We start from the raw sequence: 21,979 nt of genomic DNA, 5'->3' as shown, positions 1-21,979 counted from the left end.
AATGTCGAAAATCTCGAAATGCCTAAATAGCTTAATGTTAAACAACTCCGTCATAAGCTTATGAGTACGAAAAACGTGCCAAGAATAATAACCCAAACGAAAGGATGCAATATGAAGTTTTCAAAGCTCACATTGATATCATAATGAGCAATGGGGAAGAAAATGTTTACAGAATTGTTAAATCGCTTTAGGTACATTTGGATAGTAAGAATGTCACCTTTTAAAACATTGTATACTTTGTAGGGACTTGAACCATATATTTCTCTTTACCCTGCATAGAACTATTAATTCATTTAGGAATTGAGGGAACATATAATTATGATTGTGATACTACGTAGGTTGAAATGTGAATTTTGTAAGACCACTGTTTATGTTGTTTTAAGTAACGCAAATCAAAGTTCCATGGATGATACACCAATGAATAAGAACAACCGAACATAAACGAGAGGAACATCTATCCAAATATTGGTCAAGTTCCCCAAGACCTTGAAAAAGGTTCTTAGAATAAGAAACTACAAGAAAGTATTTAACAGAACACTTAACATATTAAATGATGATTTCAACTGAGTTCATTGTTATTGTCCTTTCCGATAACTCGATTATCTTTCCCTGAATACTCTTCAAGTGGGCATGCGCAGAAAGCGGAAATTTACTTCCGGGGACTACACAAACCAGGAAGTAAACAGCAACAAGTGAAAATGGAAAGTAAAGATTCAAAACTAATAAAGAAAACGGGCAGGAAAACCCCTAAGTACTGTTGTATTTGTAAAGGAATTTACAGAGGAAAGGTTATTGATGGGAGAAAAGTGTCATTGCACCGTTTTCCTCAGAACAAACGTTTAAAACGTGTGTGGGTGCAGCGATGTAAAACGGTCATGAGATCGTTCCAGTGGAATGAACACAGACGATTGTGTAGTGAACATTTTGTTGGCTTCAGAGGACCTTCATTCCAGCATACACTTCCATCTATGTTTCCAACTGAGACTGGTGCTACCAAAACCTTCCAGCCAACGGTATTTTTTATTTCTTATATTAGTTTAAGTTCTTCCTTACATGCACCTCAAAATGAATTATGTTATATCAACGGTGCTTAAAAACAATGTCACAGCACTTATTTGTAAATTTTGCAATTTAAGAAATGATTAAAGAATTGTTTTCAAATACAGCCTGGAAAAATATGTACCATATAGCCTGGCAGATTTTGTACCAAAACATTTATCTTATACAGTTTCATTTGCAATTTCAGCTCCTTGATGAAGACGTAGGTGATGATGATGATGGTGATACGGTCAATGACGATTTAGACCTAGAACTGTCAAATGATGATAGTATACAGCCACAACTGTCATTTGTATCCCCTTCCGGACATGCCATTGATACCTCTGTCCACCTGCATGATTACTGCATGGGACCAGTACTACAGCCACAGAATCAGTCCTTTAGGTATTGTTCAATATATATATATATATTGCTTCTTGTGCTATGAAATCGATCTGATTAGTTAATTACTTCTGATCATTTTTCTTCATTCTTTAACAAAAATAGGAAAATTTAAGTGTTTGTAAATGTTTAAGGCCAAAAAAACAAACATTTGGTTGGGGTTACCAGACTGTACATGTAAGATGTGGTAAATGGGTACATGATCAATTTGTATATGTTTCAGATGTTGTGACACACAGACTGAGAACAACTGTGCAGTGATGGAAGTACAAACTGAAGAAAGTTTCCTGGGAAAAACAGCAGACTTCAGTTCACAAACAGAACATTCTACTAGAGACTTTGGTGTACAATGTCAGCTACCTATGCTCACATATGATGACGTAAAATACAATGACGATTTGGTCATTTTTTACACCGGAATCCCTAATCGAGTTGTGTTTGAAGCTTTGTTTGATGAAATCAAGGATGAAGCTGAAGTGCGGACATCAAGGCGAAAACTTAACTATAAAGATTCAGATGGAGGACGGCCAAGAACTCTAAGTGTTCTGGATGAATTTTTCATGGTGCTGATGCGCCTACGTCTAGGTCTGTTATTTGAAGATCTAGGTACTAGGTTTTGCATATCCACTTCACAATGTAGTGACATTGTTGAAAGATGGATCAACTATTTACATGTACAATTATCCTTTCTTGTTCAATAGCCATCTCGTGAGGTAGTGAAAAATAACATGCCTGAACAATTTAAAGAGAAATATTCTAACACTAGAATTATTATCGACTGCACTGAAATTTACAGTGAAACATCCAGTTCTCTTTCTTTGAAAAGTTTAATGTACAGTGATTACAAGTCTCACATGACTCATAAGATTTTGGTGGGTATAAGCCCAAATGGTGTTGTAACTTTTGTTTCTGACTGTTGGGTGGGCTGTACCAGTGACAAGAAACTCACAGAAAAATGTGGACTCTTGGACTTGCTTGAAGAAGGAGACGCCATAATGGTTGATAAGGGTTTCACTATTACAGACCTTACTACTCCAAGAGGCATTCATCTCATTATTCCACCATTTAAACAGAAAGGAAAACAATTCTCTAAACGTGAGGTTCTCCTTACAAAAGATATTGCAAGTTTACGAATACATGTTGAAAGGCAAATGGAGAGAATCAAGAACTTTCGAATATTGCATGGCAATATTCCTATAACACAGTCAAGGAGAATTTCTAAAGTGTTCAAAATATGCACATATTTGACAAATCTATGGCCACCACTTGTTCAATAATAACTCGTGTGTCAATGAAAGCGTTTGTATATATCAAGCATTAGATTTAGGGATAAAAACTTGTATACTTCTAACTAGAACAATGAAATTGTAATTTTGTTTTAAAATCAATTTTTCGAGCAAGTTATATGATAACATATGAGATTACACATTTGATTCAGGTTTGACAAAAATGGATAAGGAAATATGCTCATGTGAATGGATTTCAAGATTTGATTTGAAACATGTATGCATTAACTGATCAATTTATTGATATAATTTTTTGTTTGTGAAACATCTGCTTTGTATTTTGTGGTTTTATTATTTGTATTATTTCTAAGAATAAAAGTCAAAGATCACTTATTAAGTTTGGCTCTGAAATGAGTTTTTTTTTATTTGCCATGTGTAATTGATCTACCACGTACTTCAAATCATTAGTATTGAATTGCTTAAAGGATTTTTCAGTATGAACCATTTTCATATCAGTTTCATAATTGAACTAAGTGGAAATAAGAATAGGCAAGAGTGCCATAGATCAAACTGAAATGCCCGACAAATGTTAACTTTAAGATACATTAGATTAAAAAAACTAGCCCCATGCTAAATATGTCCCAATGTTTAAAGGGACTGTACACCAGATTGGCACCAATAAAGTTTTTTTCTGTAACAAATCTCAGGACAAATTGTTGTTTTTAATTAGCAAGTCAGAAAAGGAGAACAACTCGACAGTCTTGAGTTATGGGCCGTGCAGTAGCTACATGCAAACCAATATTCAATTGAACATCTTCAATTGTTTTAGAGTAAAACTCAGCTACTTCTTTAAACAATGGCAATATAAACGCTATCACTATCCTGCACACAAAATGCAATAATAACACACTTGAAAGGTTAAACATATGTCCATTTATTAAGCTCAGAAATACATCCCTGAAAACTAGATAAATGGAAAGGAAAAGTAGAAAAGGTCAAACATAAAACAAGGAAATAATTAAAGTAGATTTACAGCATCGCATAATCACAATATGTTGACAAAAGTACACATACTTTCAAAATACTGCCCAAAATTTAGATTTACAACTTTTTTATTCATGGTTTCAAATTCATAGTAACAATACAGTCATTTTGGAGTTTCATTTCGAATATAGTTATGAAAATAACTGAAAGCAAACAAGATATTCACATAAATTGCCATTATTGATCATTCAAATGTACATGTATAAACAACACATAACTAGACGATGTACAAATCAATTGAACAGACTCATTCCCCTTTTAACACGTTGGGCGTACAGTTCAGGAATGTATGATTCAAGGCAAAATCTGTCAAGTTGACACAACATTTTCAGCCAAAATGATTCACAAAATGCAATTCTCTGTATAGAAAGATCCAAACTACAAAATCACACCATTTCCTCCCGGTGATTCCCATCTGCCCTTGGACCTGGTAGTAATATGTGTGTGTTTCCTTGAGTAACACCTTGCCATTCTCTAACTGACAAAAAAATCATTGTCTTCACAGCATTCCTCAGGCGTTTGCATCCTCCATTTCTTAGAGGCAGGACACTTAATCTCAACCAGACCAACACTTTCTGTACAATGTGAACAGAACACAAGCCCATCTGGACTGGCACCAAGGTAGGGTCTGTCGGCACATACAACTAGACCACTGTCTTTAACTGCTAGTCCTTTGTGGTCAGTTTGCATTGCTTTCGCATATATTCTCTTTGCAGCCTTCTCATGTTTAATTCCATATTCTGTGTACTTGCTTGTGAAATTGGAATACAACATCTGCCGCAGGAGTCCGTCAGGTTCAGTTGATTCTTTCCTACGACAGATGCTGCCAAAGTTTGAAGCTGTTAGGCGTTCTTTTCTGGCCTCTTGCCATTTCCCACTTTTTTGGCCCCTTGTTAAGATTTCAGTTAATTGAATTTCTTCAGCGCTTTGCTTCAAAGAGTCAAAATGATCCAAAAACACTGTCTTACTAGAACTGTCCCTCAAGTTTACACTATCATGGTAGTTGAATGGCACAGAATGTAACACAGGGAGATCTGGTTCATTTTCAGTTGTTTCAATTTCAAAGTTTTTTAACCAGCCTACATTCAACTTCGAACCAACCAGTTTCTGCCTAAATCTGTCAATGTTAACAGTGCATCCATTGATAGAGTTCAGTTCATGGTTTTTGTTTACAGAAACTTTACGCACTGACACGTTGTACAGTTTCTTCTTTGAGAACATAAGATCTTCAGATTTCCTAGGCGACAGCTTACGTTTGAAAATGGAGGTGAATACACAGTATTTTACACTTAGTATTTCCTGGTAGGCCATGAACATACAAAACACAGACAATGCCAGAAGTAAACACCAACACGGTGAAGGGAGTTCATTGAATCAATACATAAGCTAGCCTGTTCTTTCATTCAGAAAAAAATAGCAAAACTCAGCTAACCATGAAAGCCAAAATTATGACAGTTATAACATGTGCTTTTTGTCTCTTGTAACAAGTGTACCAAGTTTGATAAGAAGATATGAAATAGTTTGAAGAATGCCCCAAGTTTAAGTATTTGATAATACTGACAAAATAGCCTAGCGTGTGTGGGTTTGACACCTTTCATCAATGCAGATCAGAGACTTTGATTTATCACAAATTAATTCAACTTACCCAGCTGGACAGTTGCAGAACGCAGAGTGTATGCAGCCAGTCACTTTCGACAGAAGGATCCAGGGTTGGTACTCTGGTGACTTTCTTTTGTCTGCAGTTGGAAATGATGGCAGCACGGAAGCTTGAACATAACAGTGGCTGCACTCTTCGCTTATGAGATGGACCTGAAGAATAAATTATAAATAATATTTTAATTTAAATGACAATAAATAAACAACATACATCATAGAACATATGAAAATTGTACAAAATACATTATTTTTTTTAAAATTAAGATAAGTATATAGTCAGTGTGGTTCGACACATACATGTGCTTGCATCCACCCCACCCCCCTTAATTGTGGCTAGCCCCGCCTACATAAAAATGTTGAGTATATTTTTCACACCAAATTATTTTTATGTCCAAGTCAAAATAGTCCCCTTCAGCTAATTATATAACTAGATGAAGTAAACATGGCAGAAAAAACAGCCTCAGACTTATTATAAACTCACTATTTGACATACCTCAACTTTCTGTACATGTCCGTCCACATAATAAGTCCTCGCCTTCAATTGACGTTTCGAGTCTCTTTTCAGTACAATGTAGTTGTATATATCCTTTTCCTCTACAGCAGGAAACAGATCAATAGTGGACTTCCATGCCTTCAGTGTTGATGGCGGTGGAACACCCTCGCCACATGGGAGGATAAAGCGTTCGGTTGCTCTTCTCTCTCTTTCTTCCCGATCTCTCTCCTCCAGCACGCGTTTGTCAGTTATAGAAAGTCTATATGCGCCTTTTATCCTCTCAATCAATTCGCATTTAAGACCTGATACATTCAATTTCCGGTTCGCAAGGTATCTTTTCAAATCGACGACCTTAAATGGTGTCAACTCATTGTTATTCATACACGCCCCAGTGATCTCATTGTCTACGTCGGCCATCTTGCAAAATGTATTCCCCGGAAGTAGGAAATGGAGTAGCCTCCCTTAGAAATCAGGGGAAGTAACCAAGTTATCGGAAAGGACAATATATTGTCGTTATAACTACATGACCTTAAACATAACAGTCATAGCTTATATTATTTAGTTGACATGGTAATATACATTCTGTTTGTCCATTTTATACGTTTGCTTTCGTTTGAATCTAAGATTACATATTTAATTTCTGAAATAATGAATCGTAGTCGCTATCATACAAACATCTATAAAATGATGCATATGCAGTGATGTTATCTACCTGAATAATCTCATATTTTATAACTTTTATTCATATTCTAACCACATGCTGATTTTTCTTTTTTGATTCTATGGTTATCACTTACAAAAAATAGTTGCATATTAACAGGCTATTCTGACACATAACGATAGCATCATAATATATAACGTCTCTGGGCAGCATCATGTTTTTGCATTCAGTTTACCAGAGCTTGTTCTGTCATTTCGAGTTTCATATGGTAGTTTGAGTAATATAACTTATATATATATATATATATATATATATATATGCCCCAGCATATGTACGGTTATGTTAGGAAAATATGCACTTACCTTCTTTGTATGATATGTATTGTTGTTGTTATCGGTCAATGGCAAATCACACAAGAAACTAGCAACGCCCCAACATTCCAGGCCCTAAATGTTTAGGGTTAAAAGTTCAAGTACAAATTTTAAGTATTTACAATCATTTTATTCAGATTTCATTGTTCACAAACCTGATAAACTTGGGTAAAGACACAGAAAACAAAAGCCGAAAATCCGACGTGAATATCCACGCGTTCATGTAGAGAAGAATGTTTATTTACTTTTCCAAAAAAATTCCAATTCACGATCTATGACGACGCCATCTTGGATGTCAGCCAATTTGGATCATTTGACCTAATATGGGTCGTTTTCGGTCGAGTCATTTTCGGTCGGGTCTTTCGATCATGATTTTCGGGTCGTTTGACCATGTGAAAATATAAGAAAGGGGTTTCCAGAATCAAGAGGAGAAGTAACTTGGCCATAGCTTGAGACACATCCGGTACGATCGATTTGCCATTGGGCGTTTCGTCTTCTTTGGAAATAGAAAACGGTAACAAATGAAACGGTTTAAATGATTTGTCTCCTTGATAAAATCGAAAAAGAATTAAATAGGAAATTAGCAGAAAATTATGTTTTAATGACTTACAAAATTCAACACGATGACCTAGCGTTTTCATATGCCTACCCAGCGAGTGTATACTGTACCTTTTCTTCTTCTGATGTTTAAATGATTTTTTTTCCGCTGGTGTATTGTTTTAAAAAAATCCCTTCACGTTTAAAAGAAGTTTGTCATCAGAAAGTTTTCTTAAGCCACACACATTCCACGTGTTAATGCTTATGTTGTTCAGTGCCTTGGGTTATCAAAATCATCCAAGGGAAATTCAACAAATCATTCTGGTCTGAACTACTCAGAGACGTGTTCATATATAGAATTATACATGCCAAAAAACGAATTTCAAAACAATATCATTTTGCCACATAAATAGTTAATCATACCAATTTACAACATTATTATTTGTCAAACGAACCTTTTGCTGTAATGTTACCTTTTTATCAAAACAAACCAAATTGAATATTTACTACAGTATAATACCAATATCAATGCCATTTGTTCCAAAAACAAACGATTCTGATAATGTTTTTTTATATAAAAGGTGTATGTCCTTATTATATTTGTAACGTAAGTGACTTGAACATGCAGGTTCTTTACATCTACGAACTGAAGTTATTACTTTATATTACGTTATATAAGTTGTTGTTTTTACTTAAGTGTCTCAAACTAACATTATTTCCCAGTAATAAATTAGTAGTCAATGTTTAAAGAACATTATAATCTATTGCTAATTCAAATCCATCCGAAATTGATACAAAGACAAAAACTCACACGATTTTATAGTTTGAATTCGTTTACAACTATGTTATGTCAGTCATTGAAACTGTACTATAGCTATTTAAACAAGGAAGTTGACCTCTATATATTTATGAAGACAAACATTTTGAATAAGTTTGACGCAACAGTGTTAACATGACTTGCTCATGGTTGGTAAAATGCGACTGAAAATTAATTCCGGCTGTGGTGTTGCGTGATTGGTTGATTGACACTATCACGTGATGTTATCAATGTATCCTTAACGGGTCAACATATCCACCGTTTTTGTTAAAGTGCCGTTGGCCGTCTGAACTAGCCGGCTATTTTCTATTTTTTCTTAACTTTACCGGCGTGAGTTCGAACCCCACTAAACCAAAATACTTTTTAATGCTATAACTGTATTTGCTTTTCTTCAATTTCGATATCATGAAGTAAAATAATGTATTAACATGGCACAGACGAAATCTACATTTCATTTAAAGTGATGAGTGTTTTCAGATGCAGTACATGCAATTAAATCGAATCAAAATAGTGTTCGAGTCGCCCCGAACTGTTACCGATAAGTGCCTGTCATCAGCAACGAACATGTAATATTATTTTTTTTTAGTACAATTAACTAGTTTCATTACAATAACTGATAATGTTATATATACTGAGATATACGAACATTGCTTCCATCTCGCAAGGTTATTGCTAGTGTCAAATTAATTAAATGAAACCCTACATTAGCTGAGGACGTTTTGTTTATTTCTAGTAGATAAAATAAGGCAGGGGCGTTTAGTCAGCACATTTCCATTTTCAGCGTAATTATCTTTAATTATCTATCCCCCTCGGTTCCTCACCAACATTTATTGAAAATTCTTCGGCTTGCTTTCAAATTCACATTAACGGTAAAATCTTATAAACGTATTTAAACGAAGTGGTTAGTCTGTTTATTCGCACTAATTTAAACCGCATAACACCATACGTCCCATTTTGTAACCTCGGCGCATTAATTCTTTTAACATGTCAAAGGTAGATCTGAAAATACTTTGCGGAAACGATGTTCCACATAATGTATTTATTCTAAAAAAAATTACACACGTTACTTTTTTATCTTTGCCCGTTGGCACGATAAGGATTTCGAACATGGCCATCTATTTGGATCAGCTTGTCTTGGGTGCGTATACTCACAGCATAGTAATTTGATTTAATGGTCTAAGACTTGCTAACTTTCTCATATTTACATTGTTTTGGGGTTAATTGGTGTCTCTAAGTTGTCGGATACGTTGATAAGAAACGTAAAAGCAAAAATGCCTATTATGTTCCAGTGTCCAGAATATACTTAATGGTTAAATTGTTGTATTGATTTTACCATTGATACGAGTGACATCAAAAGCACTATGTTTTGTATATATACCAGCTTCAAACTCCATACTATATTGCATTAACTCACTACATATTTTTGGGAGGATTTCTGTCTTATTAACAGTGATCTTGACTTTGACCAGTGTAACCCTAAACCAATTACAAATTAACATCACGATAGCCTGGTGAGCGGATGTGCGCTTCGGGCCATGGAGGTCACGGTTTGATCTCCGGCTTTGTCTCACACAAGACCTAAAACAGTTTTTTGTTGCGGTATTCTACTTTCACTTTTGGACAACATTTGAAGGCTATTCCAATTACGTCATTAATGATGATAGCCGTCCAATGAAAACGCTTCTTGCATTTAAGACATAGCAGAGTGCGCGGTCAAGGTCAAACTTGCAAGATGGTGATTGAAAGTGAAAGTTGAAATACCGCAACAAAAAAACGTTTGATTTGGATAAATACGCGTCTTACTCAACGAGTTCACAACGGTAGGGATGATATTTCAAGCTACACTTTGTAATACATGCGCAAAGTTTGCATGTCAGTCTGTATATAACGTGTTTAAGGTGGGAAATTTCGTAGTTAATTAACCTCTTCATTGTTTCGTAATTGGTGTGTTGTGTTGAGTCTGCGCATTTCGTCTGATTATGTTAAAATTGTATCAGAAACTGGCATAAAAGTTACATTTTTCTAGTAGCTTAGTCATTTACCATTCCGGCAGTGTAAAAATTATAGCATTTTGTCAATTATTTTAGGAAATATTTGACATTGTTTAGGGCAACGGTGGTTCGGGGGATTTCTGGACACGGAAACCTTGTCTATTTTATATATAGTTATACTCTTAGAAATTATTGAAATGTCATTTTATCAATTATAATTATTTTTTGTTAATTTTTATATACTATATCAAAGGACTGAAAGGCCATATGTTTGTGATCAAGCTATGGGTACCTGGACAATTCGGCGCCAAGATAATTCGGCCTAGTCAATTCGGGATCAACACATTCGGCACCCAGTCGACTCGGCACCATAAAGCATACTCAATTCGGCACCTAATTCAAATTATCTTTAACTCAACTTTTCTCACTTTCAGTCGTTATATGATTCGTTTATTTCAACAAAACTACCTTTCACAAATGGTTCGATCACCAAATATAAGTATAGATAAGCAAGGAAAACTGACATAAGGCACATTGGAACAAAGCATCGTCGTAGCCCTTGTTTAGGACTGTTTATGATGTTTTTCCGTTAAGGTCCTCTCGAACAAACGCAACCAACATTCATTCGAATAATGAATGAATATGATTGTTCGACGACGTAAAATTATTGCATAAACATAACTCCTTTGTTCATAATTGTCTTACTGTGACGATGAATATATGGCATGGTTTGATATAACATTTAATTTGATTATTTATACACATTATAAGTTATACACATAAAAATGATGTGAAATTCTATAAAATCAAAAAAAAATATCCTTGATTTATCTATTAAATGGTCTCCTCACTCAGTGTGTTGTTTTTCAGATTCATAGTGCTAACACCAGTCACAAAAACTTGCTGATAAAGTCTTAATAACCCGCAGCCGATTGTATAAAACTGACATGGTAAAAGTTAGCAAAATGTGTATTGATTGATCAATATTAATCCAAGAAGTATTCCTTAAAATCTTTATAGTTTGAATGTACGTAGTAATTTAAAGTTTTATACAAATGTCTGCATATAGTTATCTGTCAATAGTCAATTGTACATACATGTACTTAACAAATAAAAATTCTTTGAACAAAGATATAATGTGCATATATGTGCCGTATATAAATTACTTTGCTTGTAGTGCATGCATTTACCGAACATTTTGAGTTAGCATTAAGCATTTGATTCTAGAACAAAATACGTGTGCGGCTCTATTTCATTCGCTTTATCTTGTTATTTCCCCACAACAGCAAAATCATACGCAGATTCAGGCTGTATCATTCGGCGAAATGGGTTCTAAAACAAAGTATGCGTGTTCTCGAGATTTACTCTGGTCCGGCAGAAAGGAAGTCGTTGTCTCCTTATGAGCGTACTTATACATTGCTGTGTTTTATTTGGTTTCCGTTCACTTTTTGTGTGGGAGTTATCAGTGGTAGGTTTAGCAAATACCTTCGGCTAGGGATTTGTACAATGTTGGAATGCGCTTTTCTCGTCAAGTTTTGATAAATGTGAATAACCGGTATCTTCATTTGCCTCGTCAATATGTGTTATGTGGCTGCCAAATGTAACTGCAGTATGATTGTATTCCCCTTCTGACTTGATTCCTTGAGTAGGCTTTACCTCATCATTTTCGCGAAGGTCTTCATTTAAATGGTTATATATTGATTCCGACATGTCAACGATAGGTTCAAGTGTATGAACATTAAGAGGTTCACCTATATGAGAATATGTGTTGTCCATCTTCGCTTTTATGCTATTTGAAACATTGACAAACGTATTGCCACCAATAGCATTGCCTTTTGGTATATGAGAATATGTGTTGTCTGGTAATGTAACCGCACTCCCACTAAAATGATCATATGTGTCATTGCTGTTTGTAGGTTTGGCAGAACAATTTAGACTAATCACACTATATTCTCCATCTTCGTTCTCATCTGTGGTTTCTTTTGTAATATCTGCATAACCACTGTCCCTTGAGGAACTGGAAACTTCGCCTTCTGCCTTCAATCTATTACGTGCATACGGGCTTTTGCCGTGAATACAATTCTGCTCGTTAAGTCCTAAATTAACATTTTTTTTGTCTGCACTCCGATGTCTCCTACAAGCAAAGACATTCGGCATAAATAGTTTAGCTTACGAGGCATTTATCATAATTTGTTTAAAATTTAATATTTAGGATTAAGTGCAAAACGACTCGAATTGCAATCCTTTCCAGTCTATGCTGCATAACTTTTATGAAAAATACAATTTAAGCGCAATATAAATACAGCAAATCGTACCTTTAATCTTTAAAACTATAAAACCTTGCGAAAATTGAACTACATTGACACATAACTTATTGCACGCATGGTCAATTAAAATTATTAAAACGATTGTATTCTAATTTTGAAAAAGTGACGGTGTACCTCGAAATGGAAACTATCACCACAGCAACAATAATTCCTAAGCCAGGTACAACTGATAATGCAACTATTCCCCCGACCGGAAAACCTGATGTTAAAGAAGCATCTGAAAATGCAAAGATATTCACTTTCTTCCATATTATTGATATACTAGATTTTTTTAATGTTCAAAGTATCATTCTCACCAACATATCAATGTAAAAATCAAAATTCGTCTAAAAGCTAACCTTGCTTGCTGTGTTCTGTACGTTCATCCGAAGTCGTATACAACATGGTATTGTAGGGCGTTTTAGTAGATTCGGTCGGTCGAATATCTGCACGTGATGAAGAAAATGTATCTGTCAGGAAAACCATCGACGCTGAAATCGACACGAGAGGCGTCGATGCAGGATTTGATTCAAACGATGGGTGTAAAGTAGTTGTTACTTGCAAAATTGTGTCAGTGTTTGAAATCATGGAAGGTGGCGTATATAATGAGGAAACTAAACTAGTCGGCGTAGATGTTTCGGATAAAACCTGAGTGGTTGATAATGTGGACAATTCAAATAAAGATGTCAAACTGGATTTCATTGTCGGAAAAAGTTCGTTGGTCTGTGATGTTGCTTTTATACTCATGCTTTGCGTGGAAGAAGTATTGATCAAATCAATAGCATCAGTTAACGTCGTTGAAACTGCCATTTCTTCCGTAATGGAATGAATACTGTCAGCTGCCGTTGATGGTCCTTTGGTCCTAGTAGGCACTGAAAACACGACTGGAATCTATTTTTATAAGTAAAAACTATACCTGGTATTTTGGAAAGTTTTCAGCCGCACATGAGCGTTATCAACTGCATCATTTTTTCTTTAAAAAAATGGCCAATGCTACAAAACCAAACGCAGAATGATGGCATAATGATTCAATATGTGTTTACACAATCCCACTAAGAGCTATTCAGCTTCCTAACCAAAAAACCTCAAACATGTTTCATCTTGAGTATTTTTAGAGGTTATATGACAATCAAACGGTATTGTTCAATATGACATTTATGTTTTACTTTGTCAACACTATTGCAAAATGGACATCCACAATTCACTATTCAAACTTTAACCGCTCAAACTTCAACCGAGTTGAATCATACTCTTGATTAGGAAAAGACGATTTTCAAAAAAAAAATGTACCTGATTCACAAGAGGGTATCGGTGGTCCACAGCAACACACGCCAGACGTCATTTGATGATTAAATGAATAGTTTGTTTCACACGAGAAATCTGCCGTCTTGTCATTCTTGTCAGTGACAGTGACTCGCCCGTTTTGTAATTGGCTACTTGGAAAAATGTCAGTGCATTCTAAAATAAATACACATATGTCGAAGTAGTGTGTAAAAGTGACAGTTATAACTCAAATAAACAAATTATCCTTATTTTACTTTCATCGTTTATCTACTGTGAATTCTGCATCTTAAAAATAATTTCCTTATTTAAATATATAGACTATCTGCGGAAGAATTCATTACTTGAAACATCATGTTATAACATAATAGGTTTAATACACACGGACTTACGGAGAGGAACACTGTCATTTGGTAGCAAAAAAGTAGATGAAATACTAGTAATCGGCATGTGTTCGACGACTTACATAACTCCTTATCACATAGCATATATTTTATTCAATATGTGAACACCAAAGGTAAAGATTTCACTATATAGTTAAATGGCTATGTCACTCGTGAAATTAGTTCTGATCTTGCACAGAAACAAACAATTAACTACTATGTGTTTGTGCCAAAATGCTTCAATCTACCAAATCAACCTCAATAATAAATAACTTTAAAAAAATGACACTGTTTATGTAATTGTGATTCAAACCCCCTTTTGCACTGTGGTAGGTCTTTACCTCACTTAGATTTAAATGCCTTCCTTTTGGGTCGACCATACGGAATGTTTAAGTGGAAATTGGTAAAAAAAGACTCCACTAGAGATGAAAAAATCAGTGTTTTGCCCTTTCTTTTACATTCCTTACTTGAAAATTGGTATATATTACTTGTGAACTAAACTTAAGATAAACTAGAAAATAAACATACTTGTGCCACCTGCACAGCAACCTCCAGCGTTCACGTACGTGCCTGCAATAAAAAAGAAAAAAGTTAATACAAGATCAGCCTGGTGTTGTAAAACAATCCCGGAGAGAAATAACATGAATGTTTATGTTATATTTCTTAAGATAGTATCCGTTTATTAGTTTGAGTAAAATATTCAAGTTGCCCAAGTGTTAACAACCATCAATGAGAAATAGCTTCCGTTTCTTTTAAACAAAAACTATCAATACTTTGGAGTTCTATACAACTACTATCTCCCAAAAAAAAGCACGTCTATTAATTAAAATTTTCATTACCGCATTGGCGTTATCAGTTTAGGCAGCTGAAATTACTTAGGGTCTAAACCGGTTTTCGAGTACCCGATATCCCATATCCCATGTCGGATTAATTAATCAAAGCAAACTGCCTGCTTAAACTGAGACGACATCAACAATTGACATGACGCATTGTTGTTAACTTTTTGAGACTGTTCACCAAAACTTAATTTATCACATGGTATACCTTGTTTACGGTTTAAAATAACGTTCACGTATTTTGTTGTATTACACATTAGTAAAATAACAATATCACTCATTACAATACCTCTTATATTGGTTTCTGATTAGGATGTATTGAAAAAAGGAGTCCTTTTTTTATTTGATATTTCTTCTTGATGTCATGAAAAACATTCTAAAACCTTCGTCTCTTTTTGCTTTAAACAGAAAACTGCACCATGAACATATAACAAAATAATGACCTCATCTCACCGGCAGTGACGTGACCATTTAAAAAAGCAATTTTCAATAACAGTATAGTGATTACGTTGTATTTCGTTCTGGAAAATATGTTGACAATAATCGTTTATTTCGTTATCGTTATTAAACTGAATATACTTATAAGTTTTCTTAAGCATACAAAAAATGATAAAGAATACCATTGTAATATCAAGTGAATATATAAGTTAGTACTTACCATAACAAAGAATTAAAATAATGATTACAGCTATTTTTCCTTTAAACAACATTTTCATTCCAAAAATTTGCAATGGTATTTGAATATAACTGAAACCAGGAAGATATTGTCATTCACATTCCTTTGCTCGGTCGTCTATGTTTTATAACTCACGTTTTCCAATTTGTGTGGTTAAAATGCGATGCATTATGGTTAATCTTTTAAGGGTGTATAAATCCATTTTTAGTAATTACTTATTTTGTCTAATAAATGATGTATATGCACGTAAAGAATAAATTAAGTTCCCACTGATTTACCAAAGAAGATTGAAATTGCCTATCATTCATGAAGAGTATTGCAGATAACAGCAGACTCCGTTTCTCTATCCAAACTTTTGAAAATAATGTTATAACATTCAATGTCGGATTTTAATTCAAGTATTCGTATGTTGTTGTTTTTTAAAACATCTTAACACACATTAACGTCCGAAGAGTATTTGGATATAAGAAGATATTGTAGATAAATACTTCGAATATTCTACAAATTCGAGGTCTCGCATATTGGAGAAGAGATGATATTGCGGTTTACAAACTGGTTTTTAATTTAAAATGTTTTATCTTTTGCATGAGGAATATGTGAACTCATGACTCATGTCCTTCGATAAGACACAGTTTTGTAATTAACTTATGTATATATATATTTATGTTCTTGTTTTCCTCATTTTAACAATTGTGCTGGCAGTTATTGCTTATATCATGTGTGCACTTTCAATATATATTATAGACTGACTGATAATGCTTACACATGTTTTTTTGTTAATCTAATTGCTATTTTAGAACTCATCATGCCAGCAGTGCTAAATAACTTATGTGTGCATATTTTTTACCAGTTGCTGCTTTATACTTGTACTTGAAAATGGTGCATAATCACTGATAACACATTGAAACTAAATGTTTCATGCATACATTTGTATACATGTCTTTTCAGTATATTTGTTGATAATGATAATACATATTACATGTGCATTTACACATAGGTTTATTGCCAACCTTAATCAAAATATGCATAGTTTGCTCACATATATATTTACAGAGACATTTACTGAATTTATAACTACTTCTCATTGATTTTGATACTTCACTTCCATTGTGAAACTTTTTCCTTGAAAACAATATTAACATCTTGTAGAATAAATGCCTTAATGTGTTTCAAAAAGATGACCATATTATGCATACTTACTGCATTAAAATATGCAATGACATACATTTCATATCAACTCGTGTATCTACATTTTCCTTTTAACTACTTCGAAATAACTTCCAAATCCTTAAAGATGCACTCTTACTCCCAAGTTAGATTTACAACAATCAATTATATTGTTTGAAAATTCCAAAAAGGATGAATACTTGTCTAAAACAATGGTTCTTATGAAGGATATCGAGTTTAATTTGAAAGAAATGTGCATAAACACAGTACTACGTTATGAGACTATAGTAGATCACAGTAAATCTTTTAGCATTCACCAATCATTTAATATTTTTGCCCTTTCTGCTTTTAAATACACGGTTACGATCTTTTTATCAGTAATAAATGTTTTCCATAAATGCATTATTTAGTAATAGGTTAAAGGTTTATCACTCAAAAATTATGTTTGTTATAAATGTGTATGTAATGATTTTGAGTAAGAGTGTCACTTTAAATGTTTATTCCACATACATTACTTTTATCTTACACTGTATGTACGTTCAATATGTATATAGCTTGCCTAATAAAATTATAGCCCGTCAACTCTTACGTCTGTTTGTTGTGAAACATATGCATCCCACCTCTGAATTTTGCAAGTATGTTCCTATCAATTCGTTCCTGAAAGTTCTGTCAACATTAAAGAAAAAGCACATATTGACTTACTCTCGGGGCCACCATTCATCAACGCTTTCAGCGCTTTGTTTAACTATAGTCACGCAGTTATCATACCCTTTATTACTATCAGCTCCAGCTAGTAAAATTACAGCTCTTAAAAATGTTTTTGTTATTTGCTATTTCAACAAGTACTTAATTATCCGTACATACATGAATGGTGCGAATGATGTTAATTGTCCAAATGTTGTGAATTTTGCGAATGTAGTGTAAATATTATCATTTATCGGGTTAGTCATCGAGTAGATGAATTTTGCCTTATGTAACGATTTAATATACCTTTGATACACTTTTTCGTTGTCTTCGTCGTGTGCCGTGGGCGATTTGGAAAATTTTGCCTGCAATGCAGTGCTTTTTACTAGTTACGATAAATAGGAAATAAACCGGAAGTCTCCTTGTCGCAAAGCATTATGTATACTAAAAGCCTTATTATTGGTGTCAATTACTTTCCACCGAACAATGAATAACGTCGTATCAAGAATCTTATTCGTACTCAATTTCTTCAACGGCGAAAATGAGATTTTTTTCCATGTCAACGAAAATTACGGTCGCCGGTTTTGTAATCCAAAAAATATAAAAGGAGTGTAAATATTACTGATTTAATGAAAATGTATTGTGGTACCAATGTGTAGGAAAGCCCTAATCAACTTTGGTTAAAATTTATAAAATTGTTTCGTTTTTTTGTTCACTATTGTTTAGAATCACTGTTCTAGATTTAGTCAAGTTTTTTTTATAAAAATTTGAGTCCTTTGTTCGATTGTCGCTTTATAATTTTCATCCTAAAATGTATTTATTTCTTGAATAGTATGATTTTCTAATACACACAAAGCCCGTATAGACTAACTTTTATTAAAATAGTCTGATTACACAAAAACATGACATTATGGCAGCAAAGAATGCTATCATTTAAGGAATGAATTGCGGGCTTGATGCAATTTTTGGAATATGAACGCAATTGGGCTGGTCAAAGTGTGTGGAGTCCGAAGGAAATGGTTCTAAAACAGAAAATGCCCAGCAGAGTGTCTATATTCGAAACACATTCTAAAAGGTCCTAGGGTTTGGGCACTTGCGTTCCTCCCTCAGAACCGAAATTTATTTCGTTTAAAGCGTCTGCACGGGAATTTGGGCATCACACCCAAGATTTTTTTTAACATTTTCCCCCTCCTATATTGACATAGAAAGTAAAACTTGGACGATTTTAAGGAGACAGCGCGCTGTCCATGTTTACACAACAATTTAATGTATTTAATTGTATGAGACAGATAGGACGCATTCGACAGTACATCAACGAGGATGCTACGAAAACACTCGTAAATGCCTTAGTAACATCTAGATTGGATTATTGCAATTCTCTCTTGTATGGAGTCCAACAACAATCATTGAACAGGCTACAACTTGTACAAAATACTGCTGCTAGGATAATTACCAGAACGTCGAAGTTTAGTCACATCACGTCAGTGCTTAAAGATCTTCACTGGCTCCCAGTGGATTACAGAATCAATTTCAAAATACTAATTCATGTATTTAAATCACTTTATGGCAAAGCTCCACAATACATTAATGATATGATCAACGTTTACAAACCGACTAGAAATCTAAGTTCAGCCAACCAATCGCTATCTCTTGTGCCACCAAAAACAAAACTTAAATTTGGGGATAGGAGCTTTTCTGCAGCTGCTCCTAAACTATTGAACACTTTACCAGCACATGTTAGAGACTGTACTTCTCTTGAAAGCTTCAAACGACAACAAAAGACTCACTTCTTCGTTCAGGTTTATGGGAACTGGAAACTGAATCGCGTATTTTATTAACTGTGATTATGTAATTTGGAACAGTCAAGATGGAAAATATCCCATATTCCAATATCTTATTAGAATGGTTTTATTTCATATTATATTCCATTTAAGTATTAGTCATTCGATTGTTTTATCAATGCTTTCAGAATATGTCTTAGAAAACTGCTTTATATTTTTAATTCCATGCCTATTTTTAAGCATTGCTTTGAACTTTTCACATTGCTTTTAACTTGCATATATATTTTTCCTTTCTGATTAATTTGTACTGTTTAACCATATATTGTTAAGCGCTTTTGAGCATTTTTGGAAAGAGCGCTATATAAATGTGGTATATTATTTATTATTATTAATTCAAGTGAAGATCGATAAAGGATGATTCTAGTCAATGTTACAACAAAAGGATCACCACCGTTAGCCACAGGAATCAAAATAATTATAAGACAACTGTAATGTTTGATCAGTTAGAGGTAATAAAAAAAGGAAGTATTTTCCCGAGCGTACTGCGTGTACTACGCACCGGGGTTCTATTGATATGTGTGCAAAGTTGATACAACTTAGTCACATGTTCGCTCTACTAACCCCATCAACCCCAGCCCCCTCTCTGCAGTAACCATAAATGACAGTATGACCATGGTAACAGCCAATTGTAGAGCTTTATACTATTTAAAACTCTATAGTCACGATTTCAACGCCAATTTCCCAGGTTATTTCAAAATATTGAGTCATTTCGGCATATCGTTAATAAAGTCGTACAGGGGTAGGTGTAAAGTTTGAATAGGCTTGTGTAGTACTTGTATCGATATCAGAATAATAAAGTCTATTGGATCATGTGAAAATGCATTTTTTTTAAATCTATCTTTGATTGATAACTATGCAATGTTATTATGTTGTAAAATGAGTGTTTCTTTGTCATTATCAGTACGAACAATGAACTCGCCTGATTCCAACGTAGCACGATTTCATGCGAATTTCTTAGATTTCTTATGACTTAGCTAGAACTCAAGATGATCATATACGGCAGTATTCTTGACGAGTCTCTAAAACACAAGCGCCTATCCACATTTACAGCTTCATCTCATTGTCATTCATTTCTTCCTGCTCTTTTTGCATCGTCATTCTAATTGTTTGTTTGTTAAAATTGTACTTTATTTACAGGAAATATTTTGATATATCACTGCTATGCCTACTTAAACAGGGGATGCAAGGTTCGACGCTTACTGCACACTGGTTTATTTTCATGTTTTTCTATGACTCTTGTTACCCTTATATGTATAATAATAATATGTTTCATATTTTCTTTTCTATTCATGTATTGTAAACCTTTCAAACATGTTTAATATTCCATTACGAAAAACTGTAGCTAATGGGCCTCGAAATGAAACACCGTGAAACGCACTTTCGTGCAATAGCAATAAAACTTAAAACCACGAAGTACAGCTCAAACAATAATTGCTTGATACTAATGCGGTTTTACGACATTAAGATCTGGATGACATCTTCCATTAGTGTTTAAAAGTTTTAAGTTTTTAATTTCTCATCGCTTATTCCCTCTTAAAAGTGGTGTGATGTTATGGCTCGATGGAAATGACGTCATACACAATATTGTTTAACTTTTTGATCTCGTACCTGTACACATTTAAATTGTTACTAAGGGATTGCGTTTTTTTGTCAGGATGTTAATATCTTTAATTAAAGCTCTGCGTAAGTGGCTAAAAGTTTTGTCACTGTTTACGCGCACAATAAAGTTTCCATTTTCTTAATTCTGCCCATGTTGATTTAGATTGTTACCGTTATGGATTCCTCTAGTAGCGGGTTTGAACTTGTATAAATTTATCTATCATAATGGGACATTGCGGTAAATAAGCGCTAAGCTTAATCAAAGCACTGAAAGTGCTGATGGACGGTGCCATCTTTCGGTCTGCTGCAAGTATAGAACTAGGTTCTTTATCTTATTAACACAGGTAGTCATCGGAGCCCAATCTTGAGCTTAGGGGCATGATTTGAACACTCTTAGTTGAGGACAATTAGACAATGCTTCAAACCAAATATCTAAGATTGATATTTATTGTCAAAGCATACACATTTCATTGCTGTAGCTTTGAAAATAAGAAAGTAGATAAAAAAGGTCACCTAGCAATGTCAATTTAGATATTTGTATCATGGCCCAAATTAAATTCCGGTAACATAGCAAATACGCCAAAAGGAATCAATCAAGGTCATCCAAGCACAACATTTATAGTTGTTTTCAAAACTGTACACATGGTCCAAATTTCATTGTTGTAGCTTCAAAAATAAGAAAGAAGGCCTTAATCAAGGTCATCCGAAGACAACATTGATAATTGTTTTCCAAACATGGTCAAACTTACATTGCAGTAGCTTCAAACGGTCATAATCACGGTAATCCAAGCACAACATTTATATTTATTTTCAAAACTGTACATTATGTCCAAACTTCGAAATATGAAAGAAGGTTATAATATCACAGTAAAGGATATCCGAGGACAGCATTGATTGTTTTCAAAACTGTACACATGGTCTAACTTTTGTTGCAGTAACTTAAGAACAGGAAAGTAGGTCAAAAGGTCAC

The 21,979-nt window shown here is 34.2% G+C and overlaps 1 protein-coding gene across 1 annotated transcript; it reads left to right on the top strand.

The window, feature by feature from the left end:
• The first annotated feature begins 682 nt into the window (after positions 1–682).
• Positions 683–3,017, top strand: LOC128238137 (uncharacterized). The gene is made up of 3 exons (XM_052953713.1): positions 683–1,013; positions 1,247–1,443; positions 1,664–3,017. The coding sequence occupies exons 1-3, from the start codon at positions 699–701 to the stop codon at positions 2,139–2,141; spliced, it is 990 nt and encodes a 329-aa protein (XP_052809673.1). The 5' UTR covers positions 683–698; the 3' UTR covers positions 2,142–3,017.
• The last annotated feature ends 18,962 nt before the right edge of the window (positions 3,018–21,979 follow it).

Source organism: Mya arenaria, chromosome 6 (genome assembly GCF_026914265.1).
Source record: "Mya arenaria isolate MELC-2E11 chromosome 6, ASM2691426v1".
Classification (NCBI taxonomy): domain Eukaryota; kingdom Metazoa; phylum Mollusca; class Bivalvia; order Myida; family Myidae; genus Mya; species Mya arenaria.
This window is presented reverse-complemented; position numbering and strand designations above follow the sequence as displayed.

Coding starts and splice junctions, on each gene's coding strand:
- LOC128238137 (XM_052953713.1), top strand. CDS start 699: ATGGAAAGTAAAGATTCAAAACTAATAAAGAAAACGGGCAGGAAAACC. Junction 1,014..1,246: donor CCAAAACCTTCCAGCCAACG/GTATTTTTTATT, acceptor TTGCAATTTCAG/CTCCTTGATGAAGACGTAGG. Junction 1,444..1,663: donor CCACAGAATCAGTCCTTTAG/GTATTGTTCAAT, acceptor TATATGTTTCAG/ATGTTGTGACACACAGACTG.